Genomic DNA, 19,127 nt, shown 5'->3' with positions numbered 1-19,127 from the left:
TAAGATTTATAAAAATTCGGCCTTTATATGCATATTTGGTCTCGCCCATGAGGCCCCCAAATGTGATAGGGTTAAAACTTTCACAATTTAGATCCCTCATATCCTAGAGATGCTTCACACAAAAATGGTAACAATTAGCCATGTAGTTTTCAAAAAAGTTTAAAACATAAAATTGTTAACGAACGACGCACGACGGGCGACGCACGACTACGGACGACGACCAATTGCAGTAAGTCACATAAGTGACTCGGATGACCTACAACAAAAACCAATGATAAGTGTTTTAATAATTATCTGTATCATACATGTAATATAACAGGACATTTTATTCGCGTTCAAGGAATTTCCTATTCGTTATCACGGGACAGGGATCTCGTTAAATGTGTATTTCGACAAAATAAAAATTAGCTCGTATAATACCGAGAAACTTTCTATTGTATCTGAATATCAAAAATATTTTGTAGTAACGATCCCGAGATATCAACTAAGTCTTGTTATTTTTGAAACGATACAAGATATCACAGCACTATTACATGTAGCTTCATCTCACTTTAAACGGGATTGGTTGCACTGCATAGATTACAGATAAATTTATGTTTGTAGCAAAAATTGTATCATAATGACTATGAGCCACAATATTTCAAAATAATATTTAGATATTTCATTCAACTTGTACTGGTGCCAATATTTAAAAAGTATACTTTTCTACTACTGACTTTAGAGTTTGTCTGAATGTTTCAATAGATTATGTTCTAACTCAATAAACTATATCATTATGTACCTCAATATGATTATTCTATATATCGCGTCATCTGATTGGTCTAGAAAGTCACGTGACGGGGCGAACAAAACACGTGTCTCCCGGGGAATGAATATCAGGCCTCACCTCTTCGGAAATCTCGGGATTTTTCATTCCAAAGGTATGAACATACGATGTTGACAAATATGATTAAATCAAAATTGTTTTAACTCTCATTATTACAGAAACAATTTTACCATATTTGATTGGAATTTATTAAAGAAAAGACAAACAATAACCAAAAAACAAAAAAAAAAACAAAAAAAAAACAAAAAAAAAAAAACAAAAAAAAAAAAAAAATAAAAAAACAAGAAAAAAAAAAAACAAAACCAAAATTAATAAAAACAAAGCAAAAAATAAACCCCCCCAAAACAAAAAACCAAACATTCGCGACGTTATTGCTTTTGACAAGGCAAATAATAATTAGAAGGGAATGTTTTTGTACATATTAACCTCGACCTGGCCTTAATGAAAATTAAAACAATCAACAATTAAAATGATACTATCATTTTGTAATATTTTGGCAATATTTCCTGTTTGATTTTGGAAATTAATGAATTTCTCAATATAAAAAGTATTTCTGATAACGGAAAGACTCCTTCCTTGAAATATCAAATTTGTGTTGTACCAGGAACTATTTGGATTTGGTTAATAATTTATTTTTGTTCAAATGCTAGTCATTGCATAATCTAGTGTTTAACTTATTCAAATTTTGACAATAACGGTAGACCCAATTGTTGCTTTGCAAGAGCTTTGTAATCGTAAATGTTGTTTTTCCAGTTACATTTCGATACAGGCGATTATCGAAAACTATCCAACCGATTCTGATCATTTTTCAGGTATGTTCAGAAATTATTTGCATTTGATAGGATTTTTAAATTCTTAACACTTGTTCAACAAATGTGTTTGAAACATATCAAGAAAGTTCATTTAAACATTTTTACCCATAGAGTGTACCTCTTAATGTTAAATTATATACTTTTTCCAGGGATTTGTTACTGATTAACTACTACTTTGACAATATTTCTTGCAAAAAAGGAGTACCTTACCAGGCATTTGTGCGAGGTATACAAGAGTATAATATAATTTTCTTTGTAATCTTTTTGAAATTACTTTATCTCCAATCGTAGATGAGCACAGAAAGGGGCATAATCAAATATAATATTTAAAACCAATTTCTGTTAAAATCAGGATTATTTTTATTGGAACTCTTTTTTACGAGGAGATAAAAAAAGATGCTCGAGGAACTTAAGGTATCCCACTCCTCAATGTTGTTGTATCAAGATTTTCTTGAGAAGTATATCATTAAAATCTGTAGACAAAACAAACTTAAAAAATACAAAGATAATGGGGGATCAGTATCCATCCCTCTGAGTTATGGCCCATTTAATTTGACCTTTTTGCACCTAAAATGCAATTTCATCCTGATAAGGATTTGTTGTCAGAATTTTTGATTAAGCAAACTTATTTCTTCAAATATTGTTTTTAAATACGCACAATGGTCACACTGAATAGAGGGATTACGAAAAAAAATTTGTACAAAGCTGCATAAATTTTTTTGTGACCTTTTTGCACTGAAAATAACAATTTCTATAATAGTTACAATTTGATTTGAAATAAAAACTTTTTGAATATCAAGAATTTTATAAGATTAATCCAGTTTGCCTAAATATGTATTCAGTTTCATTTTGACATAATATAACATGGGGGTCAGTGATGTCAAATTTTAGATTTTCAAAGGTATAATTCTCGCAAAATTTGGCTTAAAAAAATTCAGACATGTTCTATATATATGCATGATTTTATGCTAAACGGCTATCATATTCTCAAGATTTGATTTTGTACATGTCACACAGAACCTACATGTATAAAATATGTTACAAACCTATCAAATGTTAAAAATGTGAATAATGAATAAAGTATAATAAAAAGAAAAGTATATTGAAAATTCATAAAATTGCTTGTTTCTGTAATTTTCGTCTAAAAAGCCTTCTGCACGAAAAAATACTTCCCCAAAAAACTTGCTTGTTTCTTGAAATCAAATGGATTTTCTTTATGAATGTTGTGTAATTATGAAATAATAATCTATCTGTGATGATTAAATAAATAAAATCATTCATTTTAACTATAATGATCATCTGCGCAATGAAATCAAAACATAAGGAGTGAGATACCTTAAATGATAAATATTTTGTTACACATTATTGAGGAGATGTTATTCACATGTATTTGAAAGAAAGTGGGCGCTTAAGATGTACATTCGGCAGGAATCTGGGCGCACAAGGAGAGTGAAAATTTTATCAATTAATTTTGAATATTTTTCGAATTATAACCGTTATTTGGTTTCTGTCGGATGTGTAATGAGTGGAAAAATATTTGAAATGCAAAAGGTTTTATGATAATATGGGTCTAAATATAGCAACACGATGCAATTCGTGCAAAATCCTACTTATTTACAACTGTTTTTAAATGATTTTGTTGTCTCTGGGTCTTCTCTCCACAAATTTGAAACGTGTAAAGATAACTTATTTCAACATTAAAAATGTCGCTTTTTTTAAAAAGATGGAGAGATGACCCAGAGATGGCTAATTATGTACTTTTTCAAATTATTTTTTGAAGGATAAAAAACAAAGTCCATTGATATGACAATGTTGTTTCAAACATTACTTTATAGAGCATATTGACAAGTCTCGCATGGCTCAGTGGTTTCGTCCTGGATTGGTGAATACAAACATTCAGTGTTTTGGGTTCAAATCCTACTGGTGGTCTTTTAAAAAAAAATTAAACTGTTTTGTTTTAAATGTTTGTTATTATAACATGATGTTGAATTATTATATGCCGGTATATTTTAATTTGTTGTTATTGATTTCTAGATCTGCTGAATGAACACTATTTTCTTTTCTTATTACTAGCTTTTTTAGGATATACACAATATAACTTCATTAAAATATGTTTGCATTAACATTTCCAACTAGTTATCGGTTTACCTCTCGTTGCCATTTTTTGAAAGCTTGTGAGTTTTTTAATAACCGGAATAGCCATGTACTTCGACTCTTAACATAATATATTTTTGTTGAATCCTGTACATAGCCTTTCGAGGTTATAGACATTTAAATCCCAATTGATTCGTGTCGAAGATTCCTGCAAACTTACAATCTTGTGCGCTCACTTTCTTTGTGTAGCTTGACCCACCCGTTGTTCACAACGAGATTGCATCTAGTCTTCCAAGTGTGTTTGCAATAAATATTTTGTGTTAACAAAAAGAAAAAAAAGACTTAGTCAACGGTCAATTCTTACATGCATTCCAGGTAAAACTTGCTTTTGGCGGCTCTTTTTTCTTGAACTTCGGCTACTAAACTGATTTACATAGTTTAAGATATTATAATCAATGTTGAATTCACGTGTTAGATAGATATATTCAAGATACCAGTGCAAACTCGTGGTTTGTGTTAAGAGACACTTTTTATAGAAGTTGACTGTGATGATACTGATGACTACATTGTGCAACCGCGTCATCAATATTGAAAAATGTTTGTCTACCATATTTTCATATATCTCTATTGTGTCTGGGATGATCTTGTGATAAAATTCTTTCTGGTACCAAATTTGGAATAACAAAGCTGAATATAATATAAGAAATAATTTTTTCTTCATTCAATAATAAGCTTAAAAGGAAGCTCCTATTAAAATTACTAAACAAGAGCGGAAACAGGGAGGAACAAGCACTATAAACAAGAGATCTTCCGATACAATGCACCCGTTAAGCTTTAATTTGTCAGTACAATGGCATCGCTTCAACTGAAGTCATAGACAATAAACAAAGTTTTGATTTGGCACGCGGTGGTAATTAGCACGCGCTTCAGAAAAAAAGATAGAGTCTGAAAACATTTAATTGACATTTTGCAAAATAAGAGAACAACATATTCTCATCAAAATATATTTTAGAAGCTCATAAAAATAACAGAAAAAGTAACAAGGAATGTCTTCACAGATTTGCTCCCCATAGGGTAATGGTGACTTCATTATTGTTTTCACTGCCAAAGTGAGTCGTTGATTTTATTGTTCTCGCATTGCATTTCTAGCCCTTGTATTGGTTCCAAGTTTAATTACTACCTTTTGAGCCCTTTCCATTCTATCTATCTCTTTCAAAAGCACATCAATGAGATTTTCTTTTGTATCTGAAAGAAATAGCTGGCTATTAATCACATGTTGTTTGGTACAGGTTTAACATGTAGATATTTCTATTCAGGTCCTACTTGAATTATCAATTCATTATGTGTTTAGTATGCCCTGTTTTTTTTATTAGTCCCCTTCCGGTTTTCACCGGAGGGGACTATAGCTTTCCTCTGCGTCCGTTAGTCCGTCTGTCCGTCTGTCTGTCCCACTTCAGTTTTCCACACTTTTTTTCTTTATGCGTTTGAGGAATAATATGAAATTTGCTGAACAGCTTCAAAATATCAAACTACAGTTCAAGTTTACACTTTTATAGCATCTGGTTGACATATTTTCGAGAACATTAATTTTTTATATTCCAATTTTTTAATGTTCGGGTTCGATATTCTGCATAACAGTGCATTGTTTTCACAATATTTCCACAAACCGGTAGGGGACGTGTATTGCTAATGCAATACTCTCAGAATGCTTGTTATTTTTGCTATACATGCAGCAATCGGATATCGCCACGCCCTATGTAACCTATTTTACATTAATACTAGAATCCAGAGGGAAAAACACGTCCAAACATGCATGAACATGTCATAATTATGTACATAATTATTATATACAACCTAGGATTAGTTCTCTTTGGTTTTACCTGTACGTGCATATTGTTTATACTTATTGCACTGATAAATAAGTTGTACAGCTTAAAGTTGATTAAGAACTGAACTGGTTATACATTTTAAATTATATATTACACTTATGACACGGATTGGTAAGATTAAAGCTATTGGTTTTTTATATAGGCCTATAAAAAGTGGTTGAAGCTTTTACACCTCTTTTCCAGCACACATGCATGCACAAGCATCCATAACATCTAAATTGGATATTCTTCAATATTTTGAGATATCTTGATTCACACATGATTAAACCATGTCTTTTTCTATTTATATTTTCCGGATTGCGTCACTCTTGCAGACCCTAATAGCGAGTGCATGTACCAACAACAAACAACAACTGAGTCAAAACACGGGGGATTTCCATATTCTTAACCAGAACTTACCGTCATACAAAAGATGCTTGCAATTTTCACTGACGTAACGGAGATGGTTTTCGTCAGTGGTCACTTGTGACAGTATATAATCCATTTCTTCCCTAAACTGTTTTATTTGTTCCGCCAGTTGCTGGTTGTTCAACCCTGCAAAAAGTTCGTGCATCGATCGTAAAGTTCGCAGTGGAGCTGCAAATTCTCCCATAAAATATTTCACGTATTCTCTAGGTTCTTTGGAATAAGTTTTCTGAAAGACAAAATATTGCTGAAGTTATTAAAAATGAAAATAAAAATTGATAAAGAGGTGAAATTTTGTAAAAAAGAATCATTTTGGGATTAAATTCAAGAGTGTAGTCTGAAGCATAATTCCTAGCTGTCAAGAAAACGACAAAACACATCAGTACCTTGTAGATTCCATACATATTCACATCGAATTTTCGCAAGACGCCAGACACCATCAATTCTATTGGTCCGACAGATCCGAAGTTTTCTATGCCGTATTTAGACGTTTCTATTTCATCCAACTTATTAATTGTTTTTCCAGACATCGGTATGAATTCAAACAAAGTAGCAAGACATTTCCTGGGGTCTGCACTGATTTGTTTCAATTTGGCTTCACTTCTGTTTCTGAGATCTTTAAGGAGAAACGGCAGTATTATATATATTAATGACAATTATTAATGGAGTTCAATTAAACAGATTGGCTAAAAATATAAACACCAATCTTTATAAGTAAAAAAAAATTCCAATACACTTGTACGATTAACTAGATCAAATAACTTAATATTCACAACATTGGTTTGCTGCTAAGTATATGGAATTTTGTTTTCTGCAATGGCTAGTTTGGTTACAACAACTGTCATGTTACTTTCGTGGTTCAAAGCTTAAAATTTGATACTCCTCGATTAATGTGATTTTCTTTTGGCGCAAGACTTGCAAATTTTTTATTCAATAATGATCAAATTAATAGCTTCTTTTTTTTTTTTTACATGCATGCATGTTGCTGTCTCATATACCTTGATTAGAAAATAAAGTATGTTTTCTTAGTCCTCTGTCTCTATAATTTATGAATATAAATTTCAAATAATCGTAAGAATCATTTTCCAACATGCACCTTCCAAATTGCATGTTCTTAACAGTCTGTTGATATCTGACCCAAAGTTTTTAAAACAAGGTTATTCGACTTGTTCGTTGGATTTTATTTATCTCTCCTGCTAATAATATACAGTAGCATATACGCATGAACTCGCACACATTCAAATGTAAAGAGCCAAACCTGTTAACGCGTGCTTCAAGTAATTCATGAAGAAAGCCCAAGCCAGACCGTAGGCAACATTACCAACCGGGGATAGTGCTTTCATCGAAATTGCCTTTCCTACAGAAAAACAAATAAACATGTAGTACATGTATTAAAAGTCAGAAGCAAAATGAAAGTGGGGAGGGGGGGAGGGGGGGGTTATATCTATGAAATATGTAGACAAGCCATAAAATACGATTTAGTTATGCGCCAATGTGAACGATTTTAAACAAGGATTCTTTTAAATGAATGCGTCTTGATACATTTATCAGGAAATCCTTCTAATAAGTATATAATGCCGAAAGTAAAATATGCTCTAATCATAATATACGTAAAATACATGTAGTAAACTGCACTGTTTTGTTATTTTTCAAAATAGCATGGAAAGAATTAACATTACTTCTAGTAGGCTAAGTGTACTTCAGAATGAAATTCTTAAGCACGTTTGGAAAAAAATGTGGTTCGTATTGTTTATAAATGCTAGAGTCCCGAGGCAAATGCATCACACAACTCTCAACCAAAAAACCATTAATAAGATTTAAATGTTGCCGGTAGTCTCAAATGATATAACTGTGATCCACCGAAGCCGATCAAAAGAACGCAATGAACAGAACGGATTTGACTAAATTACCATTAATGATATCCAGGATCCTGTCTTGATATCCATCCTCCTCGACACTGATGTACGTCACCCAGCGTATGAAGTCCGGTATTGCGCTTGGGTTGGCGTCTATTAACACGGGTATGACGCGTAGCTCGTTGTCTTCAAGGCTAACGCTCAGCAAGTTGGCCATCCACAGGGGCATGCACTCTGACTTGGACATTGACATAGCATTGGTCGACATAAAGAGCACCACCCACGCTGATGACGCCACCCTCTGTTCGGTCTCGTGGAGACTCTGGTCAGGCAGCTCCACTTTTGCGACTCTTTTCCCTTTGCTTTGTAAAGCTACTCTAACATTAAAGGCATATTTTGAATCGCATTCAGCGTACAACAGACACACGTCATTTTTGATGTTCTTCTTTTCCAGTTTTGGTGTTGGTGGCAACTGTAAGAGAAAAAAAAACCCATGCCGAGTTTCTTTCTACTGCTTTAAATATCAACAAGTACATGTTGTGAAAAGAGAGGCCGGAAGTTAATGATAAACGACATAATTTAGACTCGACCTTTAGTTATTTGATTGGTCGTTAAATTTAGTTACGAATAATAAAATTGTAGTAGACGTTGAGTATTGAAAACAATATAATCTACATGTATGTGAACATAATAACGTGAAATTTTTCTTCTTCGGAAAAATTCAATCACTGAATCATTCAAATAATTGTGACGACCATGTGTGAACATGACCGTCAGTTTCTGACGATGGTTTATGCATGCACATCGATTGAATGTAAAGGCAGCATTTAACATATACCAATTATTTTCAATTGTTCGTATTAAAATATTCATGAATAGTAGAAACTGTATGTATATTTTGATGTTTCATAACAATAGTTGTTTTAGAAGGTCAATATTGCAAAATATACATGAATACGTGATTGGCTGGCCAATACGGTTCAAAGAATTAAACAGTAGAAATTTAGAGTTGTAGACATTTGAACTCGCCGTTTCTTACGTCGGAAGTGGCGCCTGTTCTGGAGAAGCGCTTGAGAAGCTGATGGGACGCCATGGCGCTGTCATCTTTTGTCTCATCTGTTATTGAAGAAGGAAGCAAAATGAAACAGAAATCAACCCGACAAGTAAATTATTTCATAAAGATAAGTAAGTACATTGTACATGCCTAAATATCAGCTATCTCATTACGTAATACGTTGGCTAAAAGGTTAAAAAGGAATTAGTATAACAATAACATCAAACCAGCATTCGTTTATTTATCCCCCTCCTGAATCTACAAATTAAGGTACATGTACTTACATGTATAAGTTACAAAAAAATAAACTTATGAGACATAGACATAGGAGAACATTCCTAATTAGAAAACCCGTAACCTCCTACAATTTAGGTTATTTTTCCTGTCCAAATTTGAAATAAACTGATTGCAATCGATATAAGTATTCAATAGTAAGGAACAAGTAGAGAAGAGAAGATGCAATAACCATGCTGTGGAGGATATTTTTTACTTGCCGTCATACAAGATGACTTCCACTGTATCACCAAGCCTGTCATTCAGTTGGTAGTTCAATATTTCTTGTAGCTTGTAGTAGAATCGCTCGACTTCATTCGCTCTCTGTTGAGGCGTAATGTGTTCTAAAATTTCTTCAAACACTTTACCAATCGTGTCAAACGCACTCGGGATTTCTGCACAACAGAAATGGTGCTGGAATTAAAAATAATTCAGGCGTTATCATTTTTCAGCAACTGTAATTACTGTGACGTGTAACTCGGTTATTTTAAAATAATTAAATTTTTAAGCAGAAAAGGAAACGTATGCTCTAAGGTGTTGCTCATTTATTCAATATCTAACAAGCTTTAACAAAAGTATTACGAAATCAGTATAAACATGTTCCTTACGCAATTTTGAAGGAATATTATTTCTGTTTAAGGGGGATATCCGGCCATTTTGTATAGTTGAGGACAAAAGTTAACATTTCTTGAACTGACTTTGCGATTTTGCAATTTTTTTTGCTACATTACAGGCATATAGGAGGTGTTTTAACTGTGATGAAGGCCTGTCCCGAGACACAGTTAGATAATTTTAACTAAGCAGAGTGTAGTAAATTATTAGCATATTGTAGGCTTAAAGCTAGGTTATGTAAATGTCAACAATACGGTCAATCGCAACTTCTCGGCCTAGAAGCAATCAACATGATCAGTTTGATGTAAAATAATTAAAAAAGTACTGTAATTTTATAAAATATAGAATATTTTGAATCTGTACACCATAATTTCATCATTATAAACCGTCAAAAAGTTTTAATTTTGAAATAAATTTGGGGAAAGCCGTTCGTAAACTCCTTGTCTAGTTTTATATTTTTAACGTAATTATTAAATGTTAATGTATCTTCTTCTTCTTCTTCAGAATACTGAGTAGGGCTCTTCAAAGAGCATTAACACGTATACAAAGAAAGAATTTAATGCGACTGAAAAACATTGAATGCCATCATAACTTGCTATTGAGGTCGCATTATAACGTAATCTTGTTTATAAAATCAAGCCGTCTTCCTAGCTACTATTATGCAACATCAATAGATCGAGGTCAGTTCCTTCTTATGATCAAGGTCAGTTCATCGAGGTCAACTGCATAACTGAATGAATTTCGATAGAAATTCTTACGCGTGAGACAAAGTGTGCATTCTTGAATTAACAGGTCGAACTGTATTTAATGTATGGTTGCATCTGAATTGAAATAAAACTGAGTAAAATGTTATATAAATACTAAACCAATTAAAGCTTCAAGTTTTTATAAGAACTACTTATGCAAGCGGAATGTGTGCGCACGTGGAAGCATTTGCCGGATGCCTCATATGGACACAACAGTGATCGGCCGAAGCCGATCACAAAAACACATCGAATGGATGTTAGAATTTCATACAAAATGGAGTCGCTTCCCATTAAAATAAATATCGGCTAGACAGCCTTATAAGTCGCTTCTGTGCTATATTTTAGGGTATATCATTTACTTTAATGAAGTCTAGCTTACATCTCAACAGATCGTAAAATGTGTTGTATTTATATCAAGTTTTATAAAAAGGGGGGTTGTCATGGACGCATAGGTAATACATTCGAGGTGTTTTTCCGAACCTGCCAGGAAAGGCCCGAGAAGTTGCGATAGCAATACGGTGTGTCGATGTATCTATTTCGTAAAAGTCCGATATCATATACACCGTCTCGAAGTAGGTCAAAGTGGGTCAAAGAATGAAATCATCAGTCGGCACGAACTATATTTGTCCGTGTTTATGGAGGTACACTGAAGTTATATTTTCACTGAAAAATGTGAATATTTTTTATTCAAAACAATTAATCTTTTAAACCCCTAACCCACTTCCAACATAAACATCCGAAAAAATCTTGGGGCTGGTATAGAAATGTCTGTCATACCAGGCACGTACAACGTTTTTGAAAGTGGGGGGGGGGGGGGCAAACTCATCAAAAAATTCTTGACATGCAAAAAAAATAAATTTAAGTTTCCCAAAATCCTAATCCGGGGGGGGGGGGGGGGGGGGGCTGGCGTACGTTATTACTTCAATTTCACTCCTCATTTCCTTATTTTCATATCAATTTTTTACATACTCCCAAAAAAGTGGAAGGGGGGGGGGCAACTCCATGATAATTCCATTTTTTATATGTAAATTTTAAAAACTTTGTTGCTGCGAGAAAAAGTGTGGGGGGGGGGGGGCAGGCCCCCCTGATGCTACGTGCCTGCATACAGCAAACTACATTTAAGCGTTTAAAAGGGGTTAACTCCCGAAAAGTTTCTACGTAATGTTTTGACTGACCTTTGTCCAATCAGATCGTAGCTGGGCGGAGTTAAGACATTGTCGCTCGTGACTTGAACGAGAGAGAGAGAGCGAGAGAAAGAGAGAGTGTGAATTGAGTAAATTATAAGTGGTGCCGATGAAGAAATTATCATTAGTTATTAACTTGCAAACAAATTAATTAAGGTCGGAATATAAAAATTACATGTATATCCTATATTGGTATAACTTTACATGTAAAGCGTTGTAAAGAACGATTGTGAAAATTTCTTTGGCCGCGCGACGTCCACAACATGTACCTGTATAAGAATGACGTAACAAACCATCTACATTTCCTAGCATAGAGTCCGAGAATACGGGCATTAAATATTTTGAAATGCGAACGAATGATCACTTATGAATTTAGATGAAGTGAAAAGGAAAGGCAACGGAGGCGGATGCTTAGTGGAAAATAAAACAATGGCGGATGAATTCGTCCTAAGGTAATGAAGTTGTTTCACACTGAGTAACCATGAAGAAAGTTTTTATACAAAGTAAATTTACAACCTATGTTTAATTCCAGGAAGATTTGGCAAACTTTGATTAGGATACTAACGGTAACACTTGTAATAAATACAGTTTCTTAACTTTTCGTACAGTCTTCGATGTTTGACATTACCTCCTCACATTATCTATATATAGACATCGTTGTTCCCTGGTAAAGAATTTAAAAACACTTCAAAGTTTCATAAATTAAAAAGATATACTAGACCTTGATTTGTCACTTTATTGTTGATAGATAGTTCGCTCATCTAGGCTATAATTTACTCCATTATAACTCTCTTTCTCTCTCTCTTTCTCTCTCTCTCTCTCAAGTTCAGTCACGAGCGGTAATGTCTCAACTCCGCCCAGCTACGATCTGATTGGACAAAGGTCAGTCAAAACATTACGTAGAAACTTTTCTGGAGTAAGCCCCTATTAAACGCTTCAATGTAGTTTGCTGTATTTACACACATATTGGTTTGAATTGACGCATTATATTTTTTTTTCTATGAAAATTGGTTGTAGAGTGAATACCAATGACAACTTTTCATATTTTAAAATCCTTTTTAGACGGTGGCTATAAATAGCCACGGTCTATTGCTACGGTCATGACCGGAAGAGTATTTCTCACGGGGTCCCTAGCGGATAAGGAACGATAACTCTGTTAGGTATTCAGTGTTACACGCAGTGTTTTATTTATGTTTCGATTTCAGTATGAGAACTAATTCTAATCTTATCAGATATTTTAAGCATTATAGCTGCTAATTATTTTGTACATATATTTAAATAATTTATGAAATTGTGTTTTATTTTAAATGAGCCGTTACCTTGTCTACTTACGCGGTATCGATAATTTATGCACCAACTGCCAGTTGTGACCTTAAACTCTGTATCTATATCACTGCGATAATTAGCTAAGAGATCTCACAATAATCGCTTCTTGTTTTTTTTATAATGTAATCAATTGTCAGAAACACGCTATTTAAACAGGTTTGGCATTTCATATTTCAGCAATTATGCTTCATCGATAAATTCAGTCATTTCAACGAACTAATTTTAGTTAAGGAAGAATATTTATTTTTATGTAGCTTAGTCCAAAGAATTCACAACAGATACTGACAATGAATATTACATAAATTACATTTTATTGAACTTTAACCGATCAATGGCACACTTTCTTCTACAAGTGTGCATGTGTTTTTAAACATAGAAAAAACTTAAAATTTACGATACAAATATATTAATGTGTTTAATTTTGTACTGACCTGTGATTTACCTAATTGTGTAACCCACTCAGTCTGTAGGAACATTAATTTAATTAAAGGCACCTCAATATTCATCAGACAATATTTACTACTGATGTTGACGCTTTACTTGCTGCTGACTTTCTCTCAGACACGCTAATCGATCGACCTCGGATTGTAAAATTCACGTGCAAAACGAGTCGCCACTTTACAATTTTACATGTATACATGTATAAACAAACCACATTTTACGATGTTTCAAAGATTTTCAGTGCAGATTTTTGCAAATAAGGGATTAAAGACATATGCTGTAAACGTCTTATGGATTTCACGGTGTGTCAGTTCGTGTATCTCTAATTTGAAGCAAACACTAGCTTTGTTGTGAGAAAAAACAATCGGTTCAACTCATGCAATGTTCCAGATACATTTATGGTACATTGTGAACGGTAATGTAAGATATAATAATTTTGTTCACTAAACAGTTTCTGACGAATTTTTTCCACAATAAACTTAATAACGCAATTTGATGAGCGAAGTACAATCTGTGACTTTAAAACATATGCGCCCGTCTCTGCTATTAGAGAACCTTTTCTTTAGTTTTTTTTTTTTTGGGGGGGGGGGATTTTTTCACTAACAGATAACATTATTTACCCATGTACGTAAATATCGCCCCTTTTGTTCTCAAATAATTTTTAACTCGCGAGTATAACTCTATTATGAGCTTTCTTCGACATTTGTTTCCATTTACAAATAGGTGGGCCTATATAAATGCGTCAGTTTGTTGCGACTCGCAATCGAAATACACACCAGTTAGAAAGTGTCACCACTCTACGAAATGCTACATCGGCGGTAGCGTATACATCCATGCTATATTTGCGATAAATAATGAAACATGAAGGCAAAAAATGTGCTTCAATCATAGATGACTGTAGAATTCTGCTGAGCTACAGAACTGTAACTTTCCGGAAATATTGCCGGGATTTGCGAACCCTAAATTTATTGTATAGTACATACATGCAAAGAATAAAATGAAATGTATATACACAGCAAACATGCGTTCAACTTGGATTTTGTTTGTTTGGTGTTTTTAAAAACTTATTTTGAATAATTAATCAATATTTGTTGTAAGTTTACTAGAAAACTTTAATGTAGCAAGTAAATTATGCGTGTTAAAGTGTACTGAGAAGCGATAAAATATACATGTAACTTTCCCAAATTCATTCAAATGATTTGAATAAATCTATAGCTAAGTACAATTGGACAAATGTACTTTAAAACGTTGATTAATGAAACTGCTGCGACTGAATATATTGTATGATATTTTTTTCAAATTTTTATTCACTTTCGTTGTGAGCAAATGGAAATAATCCACTAAAGTCGAAGATAAAATATTGATTGACTCTTCTGTCTCATGATGACGTGCATTCCAAAAGCAATACCATTTTTATCAAACAGGTTCTTGTAAACCATTCCGTTTTCTTTACACCTAAATGTATTAACTGACTATGAGGACAAAAGCAAGTGTGATGGTCCACGAAACTGCAACCTTTTCCCCGTGAAGAAATTGAGGAGACAATAAACAAACTACATGTATGCCCAAATATTTAGTAAAAACCTGATAAGTTTTTTATCATACCAAAGCTTTATTTGTGCTCGTTACTTTGAGAAATCTACAATAACTTTAAAGCACAATAGTCCAATCCACAATTTTCAAAAGTTGTTTTCCTTTGCGGTGTCAACCCAAAGGTCAAAAGGGGAAAAAACCAAAATTCCCCTTCTTAATACAATTTGGGCGTACTTTGATGAAATCTCTTTGAATTTGATTTATTCATTCAATATGTGGTGGCAACCCACATATTTAATGGGTCATTCTGGGGCAATCAAAATACAAACATGTAGTACATGTATTACCGAAAACGGTATTTTAATGTCAACTGATATAGATACAAACATATAGATACAAACTTCTATACTACAAAGGCTACTGTGATAAATCTGTGAGTTTTCCCCAAAAGATGACTATAAAGAGACACAACATTTGTAAAGAGTGGATTGTGATCACAACTACGATTTCCACAGAATTATCCATGTAGGAAACTCACGACCAGTTGTGCGAGTAAGCGTTAAGTATTAGTACATGTTTGAGATACTGGCTGTGGATTTTGACAACAATAAATACCATACATGTAATATGCCACTTTCAAACGGCGTCACCGTCTAACAGTACTTTCAGTACTTTGATTTAAAGTTAATATTGTTGTGCAGTTCACAGTAATTAACAAAGGCATTGTTCTGTTCTTGCGTAAGCATTAAATTATTTGCGGGTAAAAAAACCCTCGTAAAAACACATCTTTATTAGTCCCCTACCGGTTTCACCGGAGGGGACTATAGCTTTCCTCTGCGTCCGTCAGTCCGTCTGTCCGTCCGTCCGTCCGTCTGTCTGTCCGTCCGTCAGTCCGTCTGTCTGTCCCACTTCAGTTTTCCACACTTTTTTTCTTTATGCATTTGAGGAATAATATGAAACTTGCTGAACAGCTTCAAAATGTCAAACTACAGATCAAGTTTACACTTTTGTAGCGTCTGATTGACATATTTTCGAGAAAATTAATTTTTTTTATTCCAATTTTTTAATGTTCGGGTTCGTTATCGGGTTCGGTGTGTAACTAAACAAACGAGGTCAGTATGTAGTCAGTAATAATATCGTGCCTTACTTGAACCATTCCTTTCCCTGTACCATTCCTTTTATCATTTCTAACAAACAAATAAATTCTATAAAATAGTGTCAAGCATTGTGTTGTAAATTTAATCGGCAGGGTGTTTTTGTATTATTATTACAATCGGGTTCGTTGTCGGGTTGGGCTGTTTAACTGTTTGGTTTGATTCGGGGTACAGAAGACGGTAAGAAATGATATTGTGCATAACAGTGCATTGTTTTCACAAATTTTTACCAGTGAATACAGAATAGACTTGGCGAAATTACAGGAGATGAAATAAAGAGTATTATTTTACCTATTTCCTAATTAAATTCTATATCAACTATATAGTTTTAATTTCCTCTGTTCTTTTATCTCTGATTAAAGCATGACATCTCGTTTACAATAGCTCTGAAATAGTTGTGTGCTTGGAAGCTTTCATAGAATACATGTAATACAAACCGGTAGGGGACATGTATTGCTTATGCAATACTCTCAGAATGCTTGTTGCTTTTGTATCTCTTGACAACAGTTTCGGTCAGTTTTAGGCATAAACAAGTCATTTTCAGAAATGAAATGCTTATATTTTGGTGCACAAGATGGCCGTACACACCCCCTCTACATTTATTAGATATGTCTGTGAGAGAGCAACGGCTTACCTGTCCGTTGTCGGCCGATATTCTATACACCACGGGCGAGTATCTCCTCGGCGCGCCATTCACGGTCTTCTTCAGTAACAATTCTTCGTCTTCCTTGGAAATTCTCGTGTCTTCTGTCAGAGGAAAAGCTCTGCCAGACCTTGGAACCAGGATGAAGAATTTCTCCACAAACCGGCCCGGATTTTCTCTGTACGTCTTGGACTCGCGGATGAGTCGGGGTATATCTGCAAGTACGAATTATCGATATGTATCTTACCCATAACATTGTTCTTTGATATATGTAAAATATAGCCTGTCTACCTTTTTAACCTATCCTTTTTATTTAAATATTATTGTAGCAATATCTAACTACTTAAACTTTCCTATAGGCTATTTTATGTTGTATAATCATAGGCGTCGGATCGGGGGGGGGGGGGGGGGGATAGGGCTAATGAATGCTTAGACCCCCAACTTTTTGGGCAAAGTTGTACATTACCATAATCTTTTCTTTTTTTGTCTTTTTTTTTTTGCTTGCCAATATACCGATATGTCCCCCCTCCCCCAATTTAAATTTGCTTCCGACGTCACTGATTTTAAAAGGTATAAATTTATCAATTATATCAAGTTTGATGATATGTTTCAATATATACAAAAGCTAAATATAAAACGTAGTTATTTCACATTTTAGGAAAAATGTGGAAACAGATTCTAAAGAGGATCAATACCAGGAAGGATTATTTTTAGATAGCCGGTGAAGTGGCTCCAAGCCAAGCCTGTCGCGAAATTTCCTGCTGGAATCACGCTCTTCAGCGTAACATCCTGCTCTGGGAAGTAAAAAAAAAAGTCAAGATATACATATAGAAATGAAGACAATCAACATTTAAAATGAATAGAATATATATATATACATATCAATCTCTTTCTCCCCTAACCTTTTATATGTTTAACGACAGCCTCCAAACAAATCTCTTGACGATTATAATCCAGCTCTACAATGGTTGCGTTCTGCAGCATTGGAATGTGCGCAATGTTCGTGCGTTCGAATCCACGGAGTGTCAAAATGGTCAGACAAAGCTGATCGTGTTTGACACACTTCTCCAAAGCAAGGAAAGTTTCAAGCGAGAATTTAGCGTTGTTACTATTCTGGGAGAGGATAAGCAGTACTTTCTTGGCATTCTCTATGGCTTTGCTCGTGGATGGCATCACATTTCCCCCCGGGTACTCAATCTGCGGTAAGGCGTACGTCAGACCATGGGAATCAAAGTACTGAAGGACCGTTTTGAAAACCTCGTACTCATCGTCCTGTTCGTACACTACCAGGGCGTCACTTTCCCTGATCCTCTCCAGCCACGAGTCCAACCCGCCTTCGTCATCTGAATCTCGAGAGCGTCCGTAGGCCATTTAACGTCATAGATTGTCTCAAATGAAAGCCTGGTTACAGAACCCTAAAATGGTATTCACCATTCGTAAAAACCTTTAACAAGGGTTTAAAAAAGCATATTTCTTTTGTAAATACTATTATAATCAGCATTCTAAATATATTTTTTGATACAAAATAATAATCTTAGATTCTTGCATTTTTAATCTCGTAATTTTCCTTTTATATACATGTTTAAGTATCGTCAACATTAAAAAGAACGTTCGTATGGAGTCGGTAAACAAAAGGACGGGAACAATAGGTATATAAACATCGATGGTACCCATATACTAGTATTTAAATTGATTAACAATTAGTAAATTCATTTGAATATAGCTTTTAATGGTTGTCAGTTCAGGTATTCCTTTATAAATCTTCAACAAGTACATGTTTGTATCCTAGAACTTTTTCGCTATTTTTAAAAAAATTTTCACAATCCCAAAATATTATCAAAAACGAAAGTAGACATATTATGACAAGGTAAATCAATTTTATAAAACAATACTGTATTATTCATACAATTTTACAAATTAATTATTTAAAGATTTATTATCATTGTATTAAATGTAAATACTGGTACCTCATCATCGCTTACATTTTCGCTGGATTCAGTTGGACATTCAACGGATGTGTGACATAAGTTACAAACTGTATTTAACTATATATATCTCCACCTTTTCCTGGTAATTCCGTGTACATATATGTTACTTTCGGTTTGATCGTCGTATTGAACTGTACCGATCTATTTATAGCACTCTCACTACATTATAATTTTCAGAACATCCAACTATTTTGGAGTATTTCTCCATAATTTTTCCAAAGCACACATCCATGTATTTAGGACCTGTGGGAGAATTGTAGGTTTTTTGAAGTATTTTAGCATCCATGGACC

General features: G+C 34.0%; 1 protein-coding gene across 2 annotated transcripts; it reads right to left on the bottom strand.

The window, feature by feature from the left end:
• Positions 1-4,673: 4,673 nt before the first annotated feature.
• Positions 4,674-19,073, bottom strand: LOC128189552 (uncharacterized). 2 transcript variants are annotated; one of them, XM_052861207.1, is made up of 11 exons: positions 18,831-19,073; positions 17,751-18,263; positions 17,544-17,642; positions 16,840-17,063; positions 9,431-9,623; positions 8,922-8,998; positions 7,937-8,354; positions 7,285-7,383; positions 6,413-6,642; positions 6,021-6,255; positions 4,674-4,977 (listed from the first exon to the last, which is right to left on the bottom strand). In XM_052861207.1, exons 2-11 carry the CDS (start codon positions 18,217-18,219, stop codon positions 4,856-4,858), a joined length of 2,166 nt encoding a protein of 721 aa, XP_052717167.1. In that variant the 5' UTR covers positions 18,220-18,263; positions 18,831-19,073; the 3' UTR covers positions 4,674-4,855. The 2 variants fall into 2 exon arrangements, with proteins under 2 accessions (XP_052717167.1, XP_052717166.1); XM_052861206.1 differs by having other exon boundaries at positions 18,816-19,072.
• Between the last annotated feature and the right edge of the window lie 54 nt (positions 19,074-19,127).

The sequence above is a fragment of the Crassostrea angulata genome, chromosome 6, assembly GCF_025612915.1.
Source record: "Crassostrea angulata isolate pt1a10 chromosome 6, ASM2561291v2, whole genome shotgun sequence".
NCBI classification, from domain to species: domain Eukaryota; kingdom Metazoa; phylum Mollusca; class Bivalvia; order Ostreida; family Ostreidae; genus Magallana; species Magallana angulata.
This window is presented reverse-complemented; position numbering and strand designations above follow the sequence as displayed.

Bases quoted from the DNA above. Each gene is read 5' to 3' on its own strand.
- LOC128189552 (XM_052861207.1), bottom strand. From the start codon at position 18,219: ATGGCCTACGGACGCTCTCGAGATTCAGATGACGAAGGCGGGTTGGAC. The intron at 17,064-17,543 runs GTATTGATCCTC...TCGTACTTGCAG, and splicing joins TCTAAAAATAATCCTTCCTG to ATATACCCCGACTCATCCGC. The intron at 8,355-8,921 runs GTAAGAAACGGC...TTTCTCTTACAG, and splicing joins GAACAGGCGCCACTTCCGAC to TTGCCACCAACACCAAAACT.